Source organism: Pelodiscus sinensis, chromosome 13 (genome assembly GCF_052426305.1).
Source record: "Pelodiscus sinensis isolate ZL-2025 chromosome 13, ASM5242630v1, whole genome shotgun sequence".
Lineage (NCBI taxonomy): Eukaryota > Metazoa > Chordata > Testudines > Trionychidae > Pelodiscus > Pelodiscus sinensis.
The window spans coordinates 17558818-17578951 of NC_143064.1; the positions used below are offsets into that span (position 1 = coordinate 17558818).

The window sequence follows — 20134 nt, forward strand, 5'->3', positions numbered from 1 at the left end:
CCTCTGGTACTCTTCTTGGGTTTGATCCTGCAAGGTGCTGAGTGCCATCAAGCTACCAAAACCGAGCATGGCTGTTAAGGAAGAAAGTACTCAGCTTCTCATAGGCACTCACTTTAAAAGTGGCATTTGCTGAATCACATTAATTCTGAAAGGAAGGAAGAAAGAAAAGGAGATGAAGCTGCATACTGTTGCTGAAATGACCTAGAGGTGGGTGCCACTAATGAAAACATTTTCACTAACATTTTTGAAAACATGGTGCCTCCTGATTGTGCACCCCAATTATCAGTAATGAATAAGGATGACAAATAGGCTAGTTCCTTCCCTGCCATTCATAGAATCATAGAATACTGGGACTGGTAGGGACCTCGAGAGGTCATGGAGTCCAGTCCCCTGCCCTCATGGCAGGACCCAGTACTATCTAGACCATCCCTGATAGACATTTATCTAACCTGCTCTTAAATATCTCCAGAAATTGAGATTCCACAACCTCTCTCGGCAATTTATTCCAATGTTTAACCACCCTGACAGGAAGTTTTTCCTAATGTTCAACCTAAACCTCCCTTGCTGCAGTTTAAGCCCATTGCTTCTTGTTCTATCGTCAGAGGCCAGGACGAACAATTTTTCTCCCTTCTCCTTGTTGCACCCTTTTAGATACCCGAAAATTGCTATCATGTCCCCTCTCAATCTTCTCTTTTCCAAACTAAACAAGCCCAGTTCTTTCACCCTTCCTTCATAGGTCATGTTCTCTAGACCTTTAATCATTCTTGTTGCTCTTCTCTGGACCTTCTCCAATTTCTCCACATCTTTCTTGAAATGCGGTGCCCAGTACTGGACACAATACTACAACTGAGGCCTAATCAGTGCAGAGTAGAGCGGAAGAATGACTTGTGTCTTGCTCACAACACACCTGTTAATGCATCCCAGAATCATGTTAGGTTCTTTTACAACAGTGTCACACTGTTGACTCATATTTAGTTTGTGGTCCACTATAACCCCTAGATCCCTTTCTGCCGTACTCTATCCTAGACAGTTGCTTCCCATTCTGTATATGTGAAACTGATTGTTCCTTACTAAGTGGAGCACTTTGCATTTGTCCTTATTAAACTTCATCCTGTTTACCTCAAATCATTTCTCCAATTTGTCCAGGAAATTTTGAATTATGACCCTGTGCTCCAAAGCAGTTGCAACCCCTCCCAGCTTGGTATCATCTGCAAACTTAATAAGCGTACTCTCTATGTGGATATTTAAATAGTCGATAAAGATATTGAACAGAACTGATCTCAAAACAGACCCCTGTGGAACCCCACTTGTTATACCTTTCCAGCAGGATTGTGAACCATTGATAACTACTCTTTGAGAATGGTTATCCAGACAGTTATGCACCTACCTTATAGCAGCCCCATCTAAGTTGTATTTGCTTAGATTATTGATAAGAATATCATGTGAGACCGTATCAAATGCCTTACTAAAGTCTACATATACCACGTCCACCACTTCTCCTTTATCCACAAGACTCGCTATCCTATCAAAGAAAGCTATCAGATTGGTTTGACGTGATTTGTTCTTTACAAGTCCATGCTGGCTGTTCCCTATTACCTTATTATCTTCCAAGTGTTTGCAGATGATTTCCTTAATTACTTGCTCCATTATCTTTCCTGGCACTGAAGTTAAACTAACTGGTCTGTAGTATCCTGGGTTGTTCTTATTTCCCTTTTAATAGATGGGTACTATCTTATCGCCACTTCTTGTGCCCATCACAATAGTGTCCTGCTCCCAGCTAATTTTTATTTATTATACAGGGACACCTATTGAGGCTCGCAGCGCTTTCATTAAGGGCAGTTTGCCCAGCTGATGCATTAATGACTTCAAACAGCAAACACACTTACTGAGACATGAGCCCAACTTCTGAGCTGCTCCATACAGAAGGGGCCAGACTAGCTGCAAGCCACCTTTTGCTCATCCTGACTTCTGGGTCTGGGTGGGGATATGCTTGGCCCAGGGCTTTGAATGACCTCCTATGAGCTGCTATATAGTCCCTGAGAGCTGGAGTGTGGCTTGCTCTGGTCATACCCATTTCCTTCCAGATACATCTGCCCCATATGTTCCTATGCCTAGCACTGCATGGAGGGGGTACACAGGGCCATTCTGCTAATACCGTGTCACCCAGAGAACCACTCTATGCTGGGCGTATTCCCAATGGGGTCACTTGAACTACCAATATCTGCTGTCACTGTCTTTGTGGCGGTCGAGCAGCAATAAAGGGACCATGAAAACCTGAAGTTACTCACCCGAGAGGCATTAGTGACTGACAGATTTGGAGTGGGTTTAAGAATCAGGTAATTTGCTTTGGCTCTTACAGGGACATGCCAATCGGTCAGCTCGGCCCTGTGGAAATGAATGTGTGTTCGTGTGATTCTCTTTCACTTTGTTACTCATTTTGTTTTACCCTCTTTACTTTTAAAGTCTTTGCTACCACGTGCAAAACATACAATGGCCTTTGGTTCCAGATTGCCTCACCTTGCCCATTTGATAACACATCTGTGTGCTTGTGCCAGGGAGCCCTAGCGTAGATAATTGAGGACAGGTCTAACCCTCGCTTTTTCCAGCCTTCCAACATTTTAAGCCCTTAAAAGACAAACACTGTACTGAAAACACTAACTCTTAACAGACGTGGTACTTTGACTGTCGCTCTTAGTCTAACCATAGCTTGTGCTTTCAGGGTTGTGGTGAGGAAAGCGTTGCTTTTTGCTAGGGAGCTGGTATGCTTCATGTACCTGTTATTCACATGTCTTTTGAATGCTCTGAGTCACAAGAATGCTATCAAATGGCACATCTGCCTTATAGGTGATAGCAGCACCTACAGCTCTGACTGTCGGTATGAGAAGTCTTTAGAAGAGCTGGAGGTGGGAACACATCCTGTTTATACCAACCAGTGAGTGAGCAGCTGGATAGCAGGCGGGTGACTGCAGCGAGCTGTGTAACAGTCACTAACTCCAATCACCTCTCTCTAGCTGGGTCGTATCAGGCTCTGCTTGGTTCAACTACAGAAAATGGATTCTCTGAACGTTTATCATGGCAGCATCAGCCGGGAGACGGGGGAGAAGCTCCTGCTGGCTACGGGGATGGATGGCAGCTATTTACTGCGAGACAGTGAGAGCATCCCAGGAGTATATTGCCTGTGTGTGCTGTGAGTACAGAAAGTCAAGGGAATCCAGGGTCTGCAACAACACCCCTTACCTGATGTCTGTTTAATTGTCGGGGAGTCAAAGCTGCCACCTAGAATGCAGCTGCAAGAGGGTTTTATGGGTCTCAGCTCCATTTAATGAAGTATCATGAGCATGGAGACCTTCCAGTGGGCAGCCCATTTGGTGATCCTCTGGCTTTCCTCGACCTCCAGCCTCTGGCTTTGCAGCATGAGTTCTGCCTTGCATTACATTTGACAGTTAGAAGGGTCATCTTGTGGCAGAATGCGCAAACATTTTTGTGTGTACAAAGCCTTGTGGGGACTTCGCTTTGCATCGCCGACTTCAGGCTCGGGGTTCTCGGGCCTTCTCAGAGAAAGGATAGGCGAGTTCAGGTTCCTGCCCTGAGCTGCTTAATCTTAAATGGGACACAGAACAGTGAGCAAAGGCAAATCTATCTCAATGATGGGGTGGAGAGAAGGAAAGAGGAATGAGGCTATAACAGCGTAAGCCATGCACTTTAGATGGTATACTGCACGTGCTTCTTGCTCCTTTGGCTTTGCCTGTTGCCTGTCTTCCTCTTTACTACACTGAATAGCAGGACAACCCAAACCTTCCTTTCCCCAGGGGGCTCGTAGGGAGGAATATTGATGCCTTTTAGGCATATATTGAAAGTGAGAGCTTGCCAACTCTTCAGGGTCTGATTTTGTCTGCCTTAGTAAAGGGGAATATATCCCTGCGCGCTGGGAGTATTGCTGCTGATTTCTGAACGTGTCAAGCAGAGCTAGATAATAAAGAAAATGGTGACAATGTATCAGGATGATAGAGTTGGGGCAGAGGGAGGAATTCCTATGAGGTGTCTGTCATAGGTCACCCACTTGGCGAGAAGGCACTGATGAGTCGCTTCTGAAATGGAGATGAGCTGACAAAGGGCTTAATATTTATGGGGGGTTGGAATGACAGAAGTGTGAGTTCTATTAGCGAAGGGCGAAAAATCCAGAGTATTAGCTTTGAGCAGGCACGCTGAAGTGCTATGCCACTAAAAGAACAAAGAAATGGCCAACAGGTCTGTACCGAGAGCTACTTTAAGCAATGAAAGAGGGAAAAGGGATATTAAAAGGATATGCTAATATCAGCAAGAAATTACCAAGACAAGATCAATGATTATTATTAACTAAAAGAGATAAAAGAAAAATAAAGCAGGCTTTTTTTCCATAAAGAAAGGATAAGATAATAAATATATTAGTACATAAGAACGGCCATACTGGGTCAGACCAAAGGTCCAGTCTAGCCAGGTATCCTGTCTTCTGACAGTGGCCAATGCCTGATGCCCCAGAGGGAGTGCACAAAACAGGGAATCATCAAGCAATCCCTCTCCTGTCACCAATTTCCAGCCCCTGACAAACAGAGGTTAGGAACACCATTTCTACCCATACTGGCTAATAAGTATTGATGGGCCTTCTTTTTTTTGAACCCTGTTAAAGTCCTTGTCTTCACAACATCCTCTGGCAAGAAGTTCCACAGATTGACTGTGCAGTGCATGAAGGTTTGTTTCAAACCTGCTACCTATTAATTCATTTGATGACCTGTAGTTCTTATGTTATGGGAACAAGTAAATAATTTTCCCTTATTCACGTTCTCCATACCTGTCATTATTTTATGGACCTCTATCATATCCTCTCTTAGTCTCTTCTTTTCTAAGTTGAAAAGTCCCAGTCTTTTAAATCTCACTTCATAAGGCACCCGTTCCAAACCCCTAATCATTTTTGTTACCTTTTTCTGAACCTTTTCCAATGCCAATATATCTTTTTTGAGATGAGGTGAGTCAGGCGACCACATCTGTACATAGTATTCAAGATGTGGGTGAACATAGATTTATATAGAGGCAATAAGATATTCTCTGTCTTATTCTCTATCCCTTTTTTAATTATTCAATTTAAAATAATATCTATATCATACTTTCCAACAAAGGTATGAATGTTCTCATTGACATCACTTGGTTTTAGCCTTGAATTTTAAACTGTGCATATTATTATTATTTCACATAAGGGCAAAGTGAGGTGTAGAGCCACATAAGAAGTGTCCCAGGCTGACATGAAAAGGTTGTAGTCGAACTGTAAACACAATCCAGTTCCATTTTTATACATCTATTGTTGTGCCTTAATCACAAAGAATTGTCCTGTCTTTCCCTAGTAAATGAGAATTAAAAATAAACATTAAATAATTCCAAATTGGCGGACACTTCTAATATCTGCTTTACTTCAGCCTTTAACAAGACAACCAAATTTAAGGGATTAAGAAGAAGTGTACTGAGTTAAACGCTAATGCAGATTTGAGGTAGATAGATATGAAAAGCAGTGATACATCTCTAGTAAAAGGAACCAGCTAATAAATAATGAGTCCAAGCGTTCTTAAAGAACTATCAGAGGAAATGGGGAAACAGCTACTTATCATTTGTAGAGTGATCCAGAAGAGGTGAGTGGTAGCAGGTAATTGGAGCGTCATGAACAATTTTATCCAGCTTTATGAAAAATAGAGCAGGATTCCAGGAAATCAGACTAGCTGGCCTACATTCATTACTTAACTTATAACAAGGACATGGAACTGCAATTAATCAGTAAAAATTTCTGGTGATATTAAAGGCAGTTTGTTTATATGAATGTGAGGAAGGTCAGGTTTTAAAGAGCAGATTAGGACAGTTAAATAAGATGCTCATAGGTCTGAAGACAAATGGGCATGCAATCAATAATAAAACAGCTTCCTAACTGTGCCTGGAAAATGTGCAAAGTGGAAATAAATGTTTGCATTTAGGGATACATTTGAATGAACAAAGGATGAGATAACAAATTACTTACCTGAAAACCATAGAGAGTAAAGTGTTTGTAATCCAGACTATAAGTGCTTAGGAAAAGTTTTTACACCTTTTAGTGGAGATCTATAATTGAGTGGCTAGAACAACATTGTACAGAGAACTAGGATTTGACATGGATGGAAATCTGGTGGCAGAATCACAGAGATGAGCGGTAGGTTCAGGACTGTTCAGTACAGTATTTCAATAATGAGTGTGGTGCAAGAAGTAGATTGTACAATAATTAGCATCTCAGATGATAAACTAGGAGACAATGAGTTGATGATTTCAGAGTGATCTGGCAATGTGATGGTAATTTAGATACGTGTATGAAATAGTCTACTATAGCAGGCAAAAAATGTAAGCTAGCTGAGCAACACCACAGCAAAGAGGAGAGATAGCAGCCAATAAGTCATAGTTGGTTGTAGATGCTTGCCGTGGTAAGGAAGAACAAATCTTATACTGGCAAGTATCCAGGGAGATAGCACACATAGGACTGGAGTGACAACTGTACAGGTTATGGAGCCTTGACAAAACCAAAAAGAGATGTGTGTAGAAATTGGGCTTTATCACTGCAAAAACAAAACAAAAACCCAACCCCCCGCCCCAAACCATTAGTAAACCATAGAATGTATTTCTGAATTAAATTCTGGGGGTGTGATCTTGACTTCATACCTGCTTGTAAAGCACACAGAACAGTGTTGGCTCTTTGCAACGAATAACAAATAAAATAATGATGCTATTAAAATACCCCCTTTTAATCAGCACTCAGAAACTCCAGTGGTGGGTGCTCTAGGAATACCTAGAGAGTGTTTAGGTAGAACATGTACCATTTACTATACTACAGATCCAATCACTAGGAAATGATTTTTGAAATGGTAAAGTCTTCAAGTGAACAAAAAAAATTTGTATTTTCTGTGAAACATTTCAAATGAACTGAAAAGTTTTTGCAGGGTAAATTTTTTTGATTAAATGGAAACAGCAACAAAATTGGTTTGCAAAACCCCAAACATGTTTCAGAGTTCCCTCCTTCCACTGATTACAGTGTGGTGTAAATAAATAGCAAGGTTTGGGTTTTTTTGGAGGGAGGAGTGTTTAAAACAAAATCCCAACCGATTTATTTTGAGCCAAGTGAAAAATTTCTTCAAGAAGCCATTTGTTGATGAAAAGATTGTAGCCAACTCTAATAAATGTGAATGGCCAATCCTCCGCATGACACTGCTGATGGGAAGTCAGTTTTTGGTGTGCAATGACTCCCAAAGCATTAGGAGCAGTATGTCCCCAAAGTTTTTAGAGTCTTTCCAAAAACTTTCAGAAGTTCTTTACGCCATTTTTCCTCCCTATGCATCTCCTGGCTCACTTTGAAGATAATAAAGGCAACAAAAGCTGTGGTCAGCCTCAATTGTCTTCTATGCTCTCAATTAAAATAAAATCCCATTCCTAAGCAGAGTAATGACCTTGGAAACGGAGAAGAATCAGACTTTGTTTGATAAATATTTATCCAGGAAACTTTTCTTTCCCATTGCTTTGTACTTGGTTGTTTTGAGTGAGACCTGCTTTCCTCCACTTCCCCGTCAGTTCAGGCCTAGACTGAAGTGCCCTAAGCCACATCGTGCAGACAAGAGCCCACAAGACTTCAAAGAGAAAACGGGTTTTGTGTGGCTGTGGCAAATTACAAAGATACACTTTCTTTCATCAATATTTTAAGACCACAATGATGAAGGGAAACGGTTCATACAGCAATAGGTAGGTTTTGATTTGTTTTGGGGTCTCCCGTGGCTCTTGTAAATACAGATGCTCCCTGCACTTGTCTGCAACATTTTAAAATGAAGTGCTTCTCCTGGGCCTCCCTACTGTGCGACTTGTTTAATAACATGATTAAGCGAATAACATTGATTACTGCCAGAGTGGATGTACGGCTGCATGTTTCAAATATGCTGGCCCAGGAGCACAAAGATTTAAATTCATCATCTTTTGATCATGTCGAAAACGGAGATGTTTCTTGCTGTTCTTCAAAATTAGGATGTTTCTCAATGAATTTTTTAAAAGAAATGGTTCCATTGGGTAAATCAGTTGGATATTGCATGCAAAGCTACAAGATTTTTTATTGGATCTTGAATTTTTTTCCTTATGTTGTTCTTTCTTTTCTAGCAATATGTTCTGTTCATGGACATCTTGGCTTTCCATCTAAGTTATATGTGCAGTCATGTAGCTGCATGTGCTATTTGGTAGAGCCAGTGTTGGTTATACTCCTACTGTACTAATATTTTGGGGGGAGAGAGCTCAAAATTTGTAGGACATGTCAAATTAATGTGAGCAGCTGTTTCAGCCTTCTCAATAGCTATTAGAATGGCAGTTTAAGCTAAATACGACATCACTTTTATACTGTGCTTTTTTTTAAGTCAACTATTCAGGTACTATCCTCCATTAAATCTATGGGGAATAATTAGCAGCTGAGTGTTAAACTCTCTGAAGCACTGATAATGGCAGCAGGATAGACTCTATCTAATCAGCTTTAATTTTCTTCATTTGTTCTGTCATCATAACCATGGTATCTGAATTTCTTGAAGTGCTTCAGTGCAGTCAATGTGCCAAAACGTTCCAGTACATGGCAGTAAGTACATCAGCTATGTACAGTGAAGGTATCATGAGTCAGCCTTAGGTTCACATTTCTTTTATTTTCCATTTAATATTTTTCATAAAAATTGCATAGGACTTGTATTTTCTTACATTGCACATAATAGTATTTTAAAATGTAACAAAAAATGTCTGGGCAGTGAAGCTCCTTACATTGAAGATTAATATTCAAAATTGCACTCACCATTTACTTGTGTAAGAAAATTCTTCACTTCACATTGCTAATGTCTACTTATGTGAATATTTCATTGTCAAGAATAATTTTTTGATTGATTTTATGTAATTAAAATATTTTTGTGATCATTCCAATAAGTCTCAGGCACTCTATGTCATGGATAATTACTAGAGCAGATAGCAAATTTTCTGACAGCACTTCTGTTAGAAAGTGTTGTGTCACTGAAATTGAAACTTTTCTTGTGATTATGTTGATCTTCGTAAAATTGAAATGAAAGAGTTTGATACTGCAAAACACATTTCCATTGAGAAATATATTTTATTTCAATATTTCAAATAAAGAAAACTCAATCGTGTGATTGAAAGAAACCATTTCAATTGACCCAAAATTTCATTTTGCAGAAAAATTAGACAATTTTTCTTATTTGGAATGAAAATAAATATCAGGATTGAAGAGTTTTATGAGAAATAGAAAGTCCAGTTCCTGTCTAGTTCTTAACAATCACCGTGCAATACAAGTCAGCAGAAAAAAGTGTAGCTGACAAAGTGAAGTTAATAACCAAATTAGCTCTAGTCTAGACTTTGAAGGTTTACAATTGATGCTGAATCACTGGGTTCTTGAGGAAGCATGGGTAAGCTTTCCTCTATAGCAGGCTGCACCTAAACAGAACATAAAAAATGCAGCTGCATAAAGCTAAACAGCAAACACCTAAAAACGTAAAGGTGTTAAAATAGTAATGACACTAACACAACTGTGTCCAACCCAGTTCTCATACACTGTCCCACACGAAAATAAATCTCATAGGCGCTCAAGTTGCGCATGAGCCGTTCTTCCTGAAAACAGTGGCAGAATGGCTCTTGCACAAGAGGGGGGGTTTTGCGCAAAAAGAAACAGTGTAGACGGGTCCTTTTTGTGCAAAAGCCCCTTGCACAAAATGGCAGCTCATTAAGTATTCAAATGAGGCATGGTGATATTCACTGCTTCGCCTCATTTGCATATTCTCTTGTGCAAGAAGAGGCAGTCTAGACGTAGACATATTTTTGTGAGGTTTCTGCCTTTTTGGGATAAAATCTCAAATAAAAAGCAGTTTTGTGAGATTTTTGGCTGCTCCTGAGATAGACTCAGAAAGTTAATGGTGACGGGGGCCCCCAGCTTTAGTTAAAGAGTGTTCAGAGGGTATGAGGGTCTCAAGACCCCATAGAGAAAATTGCTTGTAAATGCAGAGGATCTCCAGGTTTTTTTGCCAAGATGTAAGCGGCTCAGACATAAGCTGATTACATACCAGAAAAGGAGACCACTTAGTTAAGTTATGATCCCATGTTATGGTATGTTACTGGCATGTTACCATGTGTTGAAGATGCAGAATCAAGAGGTTATGTGCAAAGTGGTATAAATTATGCCAGGAAGATTGTGATAGTGAGTCTAAACTGGTGTAACTTACACGTCAAGGGGTCAGATGAGAAATCTGTCAACCAGCAAAAGCAACTTCCAGCCAGAGGCTAAAGATTTAAGCGAAAGTAGACATTCTCCCTAGTTTAACTTACACCTCCTTCTCGCCTCTCCTGGCAAGTCTACACTGCAGGGCAAAAGTCGAATTAAGATATGTAACTTCAGTTACGTCAATTGCATAGCTGAGGTCGAAATAGTTTAATTTGGCTTTTGGTGGCTGTCTACATAGCAGGGAGTCAAAGGAAGAACACTCTTCCTTTGACTTCCCTTACTCCTCACGATATGAGGGCTACAGGAGTTGGAGTAAGAAGTCCTCCACCTTGATATTATTTTGAAACAATGGCTTGCTGTGTAGACGCACACTACACATCAGTTATTCTGAAATATTGCTGCTTTGTAGACATAGCTTCAATGAGTCAATTGCTCTCAGTTAATCCACTTACAGACATATAACTTATTACATCCAAAATCAGGGTATATCTACACTTGTACCCTCTTTTGAGAGAGGGATGCAAATGAAGACATTCAAAATTGCATATGAAGCCGGGATTTAAATATCCCACGCTTCATTTGTATATTCACGTTATGACGCTATTTCAAAATAACAGATCCTGTTAAGACGTGGTTATTTCGAGATAAAACTCTTCTCTCAAAATAACTGGTAAACCTCATTGTATGAGGAATAAGGGTCAGTGTTTAAAAACAATTTTAAGGATGCAAGTCAAGAACTCATATGTTAATCCATACAACTTCGTGCATATGCATTATGACACAGTCTTTAATTACATGTTCACGTGCTATTTTTCCACAGTGCCCCTGACTAATTCTCTGCATGGGGCAGACACTGTTCACTGAATCAGCAGCTACTCAATATTTTATTTTCTCTTCACGGTTCAGTGTGTGACCCCAGGCATTATTTATTGCATGCTACTCAAATCCTGCTCTGAAGTCAGACATTAATTTCCATGTGGGTTTTTCAGTGGCGCTCATCATTATATTATCTGACTCCAAAGCAAGTATTAATTAATGTGTTTTCAGAACACCCAAGTGAAGTGAGAGGCTGGTATTATCTCTAGTTTGCAAATGGGGCTTTGAGTCATAAAGACATTCAGGTCTAAAGTATCTATTTGTTTTCGATGCCCAGTTTGAGATCCCTCAGCACAGATTTTACAGGGTATTTAGCATTTGATTGGACTTTATATGTGTGGATAGCATAATTTCCATTAACTTCATTTCCAGTTGGGAGTGCTGACAGCATCTTCCCCCTGCATCTCCAAACCTCAGTGACAATGCAGCCATGTGGGCCAATTTGCAACACCCGGAGCAAGAAGCTGGGCCCACGGGAGCCACAGCTGTTTGATGGTGGCAGATTTTATTGAAAGTCACAATTAGTGTGGACACTGTGACCTCTGTGACAAAATCATAGCCTTACTCATCATATGCACAGAGGGGTCACATTAAAATCTCACACGCAGCCTTAATTTTTGCCTTTCCTAACTCCTGAGCGCTTGACTTTGCTTTTTCTAAAACCTACATAATGCCCCCCCCCAAAAAAAATGTTAAAAGAATACTGAAGTTGCAAACTGAAACAAAAAATCCTGCACATGGCACCACAATGACACACACATGTGTCGTCAGCAGGAGGGAATCTTTAGCTCGACCACACAGACTTTTGCCACTGGAGTAACTGGTAGCGGCAGTCGGTTGTCGTTGTCTATATAGACAGCCTCACTCTTGGCCAGTGGGTTTCCCAGACAGTTGCCAAGAGCAGAGACATCTTGGGTTCCAGTCTATGTTCTGGAGGCAGTATGGCCTAGAGGTCCTAGTTCCTCACCAGCCTGACTCCTTTTGTACTTGTCCTAGTCATGTCTCCTGCCCCTGTCACCTCACTCCATTTCCTCCGACCTCCGCTTCCAATTTCCTTGCCTAGACATTCTGGCTGTCCTCCCCACTCCTGCTCCTACTCCTGGTTTTCCTCCAACTCCTGTCAATTCCCAGGCCCATGCTACCCTCACCATCTCCCAGCTTTAGTCTTCCCTTCCACAGGTTCCATGTCTGTCTACCCCTCCACCCTCCTCTTCATCTGGCCTTTCGTCTTGCCTCATTACTATCTGACAGCACCCTCTTCTCTGCTGCCTGGGCTTTTGCACAAAAACCCCATGCATAAAAAGAAATGGCAGAAAATATGCTTATGATATCACAACTTATGCTAATGGGTCCCTCGTTAGCATATTTTCTGCCGCAAAAACTCCCAGTGTAGACAAAGTCGTAATGAAATGATCGTATGATTTTTTTTTAAACCTGGGCCAAACAATCTAATAGAAAACAGAAACATTCCCAAAACATTTTAGCCTGAGGCAGATCCCCAACATGGAACATTTCAATTTGGCTGGTTAAAATTTGGCAAAGTTATAAGCAATAGAAAATGAGATTTACTGTGGGAAATGGAGGAGGCGGGGGGCAGGACAGGCAAGTTTAGATATATGCAGCACTACCAGCTCAGCCTAAATCATAGCTTATGGATTAAATTTCAAGGTGATATGTTAATGTCTAAATACACTGTCAGCCCATAGAACGGATACTACATACTCAAATCATTCTGTAAAGAGCTATATTTAAAGAGATATCATTTAATGTAATTTACTGCTGACTTTCCTTTTTTGGTTCAGTTTTCGGTCTAAAAATGAATAAAAATTAGTTTAATAAAATTTCCCAATCAAGGTATAAAACATTCGCCAATTATTTCAAAACATACCATGTAGCTGAAATGTCATGGTTAAATTATAAGCTGCAGCACATGGCTAATATCCTCCAGCTATTTCAACAGTGAAGAAGATTGTAATTATTCACCTGTTAAAGTAAATGTGGCTGTAACACATTTGAACACAGCTGAAAAGGGAAGAGGATGGAGGCTAGGTAGGCAGATGCTGCCTCAGCATATCATCTGTGAGAAATGCATTTACAGCTCTTTGTAGGAAATCTGCTATATATTTGAGAGAGTTTGTCTGTCTGTTAAAGAACTCCTCCCAAAGTGCTAGAACCACCACATTTGGTATTTAGCTTCCTCGTCTCATAAGTAAAAGCAAGGTCAGGGTTTGGTTGTGCCAGGAAAATGGGATGTGCCTGGAATGGGATTGCTTCTTAGAAAAAAACATACAAAAAAGATACAGAATCACCAGGTTAGACATTAACACATCACCTTGAAATTTAATCCATAAGCTATGATTTAGGCTGAGCTGGTAGTGTTGCATATATCTAAACTTGGCCCCCGCTTCCCACAGTAAATCTCATTTTCTATTGCTTATAACTTTGCTAAATTTTAACCAGCCAAATTGAAATGTTCCATGTTGGGGATCTGCCTCAGGCTAAAATGTTTTGGGAATGTTTCTGTTTTCTATTAGATTGTTTGGCCCAGGTTTAAAAAAATCATATAATCATGTAATTAAGGCTTTGTCTACACTGGGAGTTTTTGCGGCAGAAAATATGCTAATGAGGGACCCATTAGCATAAGTCGTGATATCATTAGCATATTTTCTGCCATTCTTTTTGTGCATGGGGTTTTTGCAAAAAGAAGCAGTATGGCAAGATCATTATGCCTCTCCAGGACAGGTATAAGGATCTTGTGTAAAATGGGGGTTTTGCTAGCCGGGGGCACCGTCTCCACATCTGGGACTGTCCAAGCCCTGAGTCTCCCACCCTCAGGTGCCCTTTAGGGAAGGTAGGAGGGAGGGGGACTGAAGCTCCCCACCCCCTGATTCATACGGGAACATTGCTGGGTGTTCCTCTTCATCAGGGAATGAGGGGAAAGTACAGAGTTTGCTGCATTCCTCACTCTGGCTGGGGACTGCAGCAGGCAGGCGAACCTGGACCTGCCCCAGTTAGGGGACATGCATCTTTCCTCTGGCTATGCTCACTGGAACAGCAGTGGCATGGGGGGGGGGGGCGCTTCTCACCTGGCTCCAAGGTATTGTGGTGAGAGAGGGCTGGGGTAGTCCTCTCTCCCCAGGATAGCCTGCATATTGAATCCCCCATCCTCAGCTCCAGGTAAGGACCTGAGCAACACCAAGTAAATCTTCTACAGGTTGGACCTTCCTCGTCCAGCACCCTCAGGATCTGACTGGTCCCAAATAAGGGATTTTGCAGAACCAGAGAGATCATTTCTAGCCACCTGCCACTGCCCCCTCCCAGCCCTGGCCTGGTTGTTGGCCTCCTGGCTGACTCCCCTTCTGCCACCAGCCCCGGTGCCCTGCTGACCCCACCGGGCTTCCCTGCCCCGCTGGGCAGCCCCACCAGGGAGCCCCACTGGCAGCTTGCTGCCTGCAGCCCTCTGCCCTTCCAGCCCACAGGGCTTCCAGCTGCCAGTCCTCCACTGGGATTGTCTAGTTCTGGAGCATCTGTGGTCCTGTCAGATTAGAGAAGTCCAATAAAACACCTCATCATATAAAGCAAAGTGTAGTTCCTGTAGAAGGACCGTTGCTTTCCCCTTGACAGAGCTGTCCTACTTACGGTAAAGTAAAGACTGTTTTCAGTGAGAACTTTTGTTCTATAGATTTAAAAATCTCTCTCTCTGTCTGTCTAATGTGAGGTGAAATGTGACCTCGCAGTCGCCTCTTCTACAAGCAAGCAACGTACTTTTAGCTACCGTTATTTTCTAACCCACCTCACAAGCAATTAGGAGTTTTACCATCTTTAGTCTCTGATCTAGAAGCAGGGCATGTGACCTCATTCAGGCCTTGGTGCCCCATCGTGCCGGGTGCTCCGGCCCATGGTGCTTCACCAGCATAACACTGGGGGACTGCAGGGTGGAATTGGGCTCACTGAATGTGACAGTCACTTCTACTTCAGGGAGTCTCAGACCTGGGCTCTTCATCGAGGCCATTTTAGAGAGTGGAGAAGGGATGGCTGAGCCCACCACTGGGGGAGGGGTTTACATTGTCTCCCATACTAACCCTGCAGAAGATGCTCTTTTGTTCAGGGAACCATCTGCCAGCTGAGGCGGCTCTGACAGCTCCGTTCTGTGGATGTGACAAGCCCTTTTCCTGATCCTTCCATGGGACACGAGGTCAAATATCACCCCGAAGGGAAAAATTGGGAGGCAGCTCCAGGAGAGAGCCCCTAGGGCGAGCTCTCTCCCCTTATCCTTGTCCTCTCCCAGCGGTTTTTTTCCCTCTGTATCAGGGACTTGCCCTCGCCCTGAGCAAAGAGTGCAGTTCTGAGCTGACAGCGAGTAGTTCATTTGCCTATAGATGCAAGGAGGCACCGTGTGAGGGACAGGATATGCCCGAGCCTGTCCTGTCAAAGGAAGAAAGGTTCCCATCTGAGCTGATTCAGAGGAAGAAAATTGAGCTGACAGCTAATGGTGCTACTGGGGAAACCCTTCATTCACAGTGCTAAAAGTCTGCTTGTGTGTATGTTGTAGCTGGTTTTACTGGCACAGGATGACTTGCTGCGGGGCAGGGGAAAGGACATCGTACTGGCACTTTTGAAAACAAGCAGCCTCTCTGTCCTGATCCTATACATAAATGTGAAACAGGTTAAATCATGACCCTTTGTCTAAAACATCTGGGGGCTGCTGCCAAGCAACGGTGAGGGAGAAACTCTGCTCATCAAAATCAGGTTGTGGGCAAACTGATGGTAAAACCTGCTTTAAAGTGGTAGTGAAGTTCCTGCTGTTTAACAGAAAGTTTTATGATAAGATCACGTTCGTTACAAAAACAGGCAACAAAAGTTCTGTAATTCATTTAGCCAAGACAAAGTGCTTGATGAAGACCTGCCTTCTGAGACAATTTAGAGAAAGGTGCCGCTCAGTACAGCATTCAGCATAGCTACAACGGGCCAGATCCTCGCTTTCAATGCCATTGGCGTCAGTGTAGTTTCACCGGTTTGCACCGGGCAATGATCTGGTCCAATAAACCTGTTTTTCCACTGCCTTGCCCCGTGTGTGTGCCTTCACAGGTGTGCAACATGGCAGTTCTGAGTGTATTAATGATAACAAATCAAAACAGCAGCCGTTTGCACCCACTTGAGGAATTAAAAACTTTGTGACAGCTGCTTTGTGACAGCAGCTAATAATTCTTTTGGTGAATTACTTCCAAAAGCTGGAAACATTTTAGAGGTGCTTATAATGGCTTTTCAGAAACAAGTGGCCGAGTTGCAATGACATGACACATAAGCAAATGTGTTCCTGTGACAGCTGTGTCATTTATGACTTTTGTGATAACTACTGAAATTGTGATAACTACTGAAAGAGCTGTAAGCTGTAGCTGCCCTCTGAAAAATGTCTATTTAGACTCTATTCAATATTTTGGTATGTCTTGGTGTAAAGGCCAGAGTATTGTGACCCTATTTCATTTTCTGGATGCCATTGGACCTGATTCCCGGTTGTCCTGCATCTTTCTCCCTTTGCAAAATGGGTCTGATCTGTTACTGGTTGCACCTCCCTAAACTGGGACTCCCTGGGTCTGGCAACATCCCTAGTCTGGCAGGACTATGGATGTTATAGGACCAGAGAGCCCCAGGGCCAAAAGCCCAGTGGCAGGAGAACTGGCAGCGGGGAGCCCTGCTGATCTGAAAGCCCAGTGGCATGGAAGCTGATGGCTAGAAGCCCTGCCAGGGCCAGAGCTTGCAGAAGTGGGGCTGAGGCCAGCAGCCGTGATGCTGGTGACTGGCATCCAGCAACGGGGCCAGGCCTGGCATTTGGCAGCCCAGCCTGGGCCGGTGTCTGGGGCTGGTGTCTGGGGCCAGGACCGGCATCAGCAGAGCTGGCAGTCAGCAGCCCAGCTGGGGCCGGCAACCCAGCCAGGTTGTTGTTGGCGGGGGTTGAGGGGAGGGAAGGGGAAGGAGGGCGGTGTCCATCTGGCAGCCCAGTCAGGCTGGGAGCAGAGTAGTTCGCTGAGACCAAAAGCAATGCTGATGGTGGGGGGGGGGGGTGGGCTGGGCGGCTGGGGAAATTTCACCTGGTCTAGCAAATTTGGGTCCAGTCAGGTCCCAAGGGTGCAGGACCAGCGAGGGCCAACTTGTACCACCTACTTTCACTTTGTACAGCAAGTAGCTTGCCCAAGTAGCATGTCACTGCCATCTGTCACATTGCTTTTACGTCACATCTTTGAACCTTGGTATACCAACAAGCTCATGTGAAGTGCTGGCTCCTACCAGCAAGATTGCCTCCAGCTGCCAGGAGATGCAAAGGTGCTCTGACGTGCCACTTATTTCCAGAAAGGAAAGTATGTTCAAAATAGACACGGATTCATGGTCTCAAAAAGTGATCAGTGTGGCCAGGGGATTATTAATGATCTTGGGCAAATCCAGGATATATGTGCAAAGGCAGAGCTCTGAGCGCTATGAACGCATTAGCTAGAAAATGTTAGTTTGCCTTGGTAGTGCAGTTTTAGATTTATAACTAAAATAGGTCCATTGCAACACACCCACATTACAGTCTAAAAAGCAAATCACTTAGTGGCACTGTCATGCACTAATGACACCTACTCTGTTCTTATTCCACAGGAAGTGTGTCTGATAGATAATTAAGCCTATAAAAGGTCACTGATGGGAAGTTAAAATGTTCACCCAGGTTAAATTTTCCAATATAGAGCAAATGTAGATCTCACAGAGATGGATCAAACCATGCTGCCCTCCTCCAAGTCCTAACACAGTACATTTCTGGGGATTCAAACCTTGCTTGCTGACCTGGGTCCAAATTTTAAACACAGTTTACATTGACTAATTTATTGCTAAGGAAAGAAGCTTAATCAAATGAACTAAATCCAACATTACAGAGCAACTGCATACTAAACATAAGAATAGACATGACTAATACATACATGTTGATTCTTTCACAGATACAATGGTTTCATTTATACCTACAGAGTGTCCAAGACAGACACGGGTTCCTGGAGTGCTGAGGTACGTATCGCTCCTTCTCTTCTAAAAGTCCCCACAACTGAGTATAGGTATTGATTTCAGGAACATGCTGTTCACCTTTCTGCAATATCTGATTCTCATGTAATTTAATCATTCTCAAGTGAGGCTGTCACCGGTGCCAGGTCTGATAATTCTGAATGCACAAATTCATTCTGTCACAGTTCAGCTGTTACAGAAATGCACCAGTGCATTAGTTTGCATCATTTTAAATGGCAGCAATATTGTGTTTTCCTACTTTGACAGGCACAGTCAATATTAATTTTTCCTCTATCAAACATACCATTAATACCAGAATATTCAAAGCAATTCCCTATAATTTACATTTTTAACTTAATTTCTCTACAGATTGTATTTATCAATAGCACAAGGCACATACATGACAGCTGAGATTTGATATAACATTCATCGTCACTTGTGCTGTGAGAAAACTCCGGACTGGTATAGCCATATGTACAATTATCACAGTGATTTAATTTTGTGGCAAAATTTAGGTTCGTGTGACTACTCATCCTTATTTATTTTCAGACGTTCATGCTCTCTGTCTAGATTTAGTCAGCCTATTAATTCATAATTAGCTTTCAGGTTGCACGTTAATGAACACTGATTTAAAAAAATTAAAATATAATTTAACAGGCTTAGTTCTTCTGGCCAAATTAGAGCAGAGTATGTTGTATTTGCACATTAAACACCTGGACCAGAGTCTCATGTCAGTCAGGATCCAACCCTAGAGTTTGGCATTGGCTTCAGTGGGCATCTTGTCTGCAGTGGGGCATAGAGGAAGGCCCTAGCATTGGACCTGAAACACAGCATGTGAGCACATAGTTACTCTTCCCAAACCAGGGAGACTTGCACAGTCCCAAATCTGAAGCTATAGGACAAAATTCAACAGGCCAGATTCTGGTCTTACCTCATGTACAAATCTCCTAGCCTCCGGGAGGATGTAGGGCAGAATGTATCCCATTGTGCTCCTTTCCTGAAAGGAAACTGGTACTTTCATAAGCTGTGGGTGAAAGAGCAGAAATTTCGGAGGGACATGGTGGCGCTATGCACAGTGTAGGAGGACAGACCGCTTCAATAAATGTTTGGCAGGGTCAGGCTGGAGCCCGGGCAAAGCCAAGCCTTTATTTTGGGAGCGGGGTTAAGCAATCACTGGCTGGCTCCATCTCCCACTGTGGTAGCAGAAAGGGAGGCAGGCATGAATGCAGCACCAGCCAGAACACCCTCTTCCAGCAACAGCAGCACGGTAGAAAGCTCGTAGGGTTGGATCCTCCCTCCGGCAACTGGAGAGCCTGGGTCAGGGTTGGGGGGAACCTCTAACCCTTAGGGAAATGGGTGCTGAGTAGACATGTGCAGGCTAAGCTTTGCCCTCAATCACAACTCCTTAAATGTGAGTTACTCGTGGTAGCATTTGCCTCGCCCCTGCCCCATCAGCTGCCTCCCTTCTCTCTTTCTGAGGTTGGTTTATTTATGAAAGAATCAAAGTGGAGCCTCACAGGAGACAATTTCAAAATACTGACATCCAGGCCCCACCAAGCCAGTAGAAAAACTCTCATTATCTTCAGTGGAACAAGGATTTCCCCCACGGGAGGTGCAGAGGTGCAGCTTGCCCTGTCCCTCCACCTCACCACCACAGGCGTGTAAATGATGAATACTGCAAACGCTCTGCCCCACGGAGCTGGGTGAGGAGTGTTCAGGACCAGCAGGAAAGGCAGAAGAGACGCACTGAGTCATTTAACAGTTGCTTTAGATAGGCCTCCTGATGGGGGGAGGGAGAAAAGGGAGCAGCAGCAGCCTGAAACCCCAGGTCCTTTCAATTGCAGCCAGAGCCATGCGTGGCGCACTGCAGGCAGTGCTGAGAGCTGGGGTGGGGGAGGTTGTGCTGTGGTCCGGGTGGTGCTCAGGGCTAGCTGCTCTGAGCCTGCC

The 20134-nt window shown here is 43.0% G+C and overlaps 1 protein-coding gene across 1 annotated transcript in view; it reads left to right on the plus strand.

The window, feature by feature from the left end:
- The first annotated feature begins 2870 nt into the window (after positions 1 to 2870).
- SH2D1A (SH2 domain containing 1A) overlaps positions 2871 to 20134 on the plus strand; it is a 28003-nt gene continuing 10739 nt past the window's right edge. The window contains exons 1-2 of the mRNA XM_006115389.5: positions 2871 to 3187; positions 18130 to 18193. Coding sequence (XP_006115451.1) covers positions 3051 to 3187; positions 18130 to 18193 — 201 coding nt within the window. The 5' untranslated portion in view covers positions 2871 to 3050. The remainder of the gene's footprint in view (positions 3188 to 18129; positions 18194 to 20134) is intronic.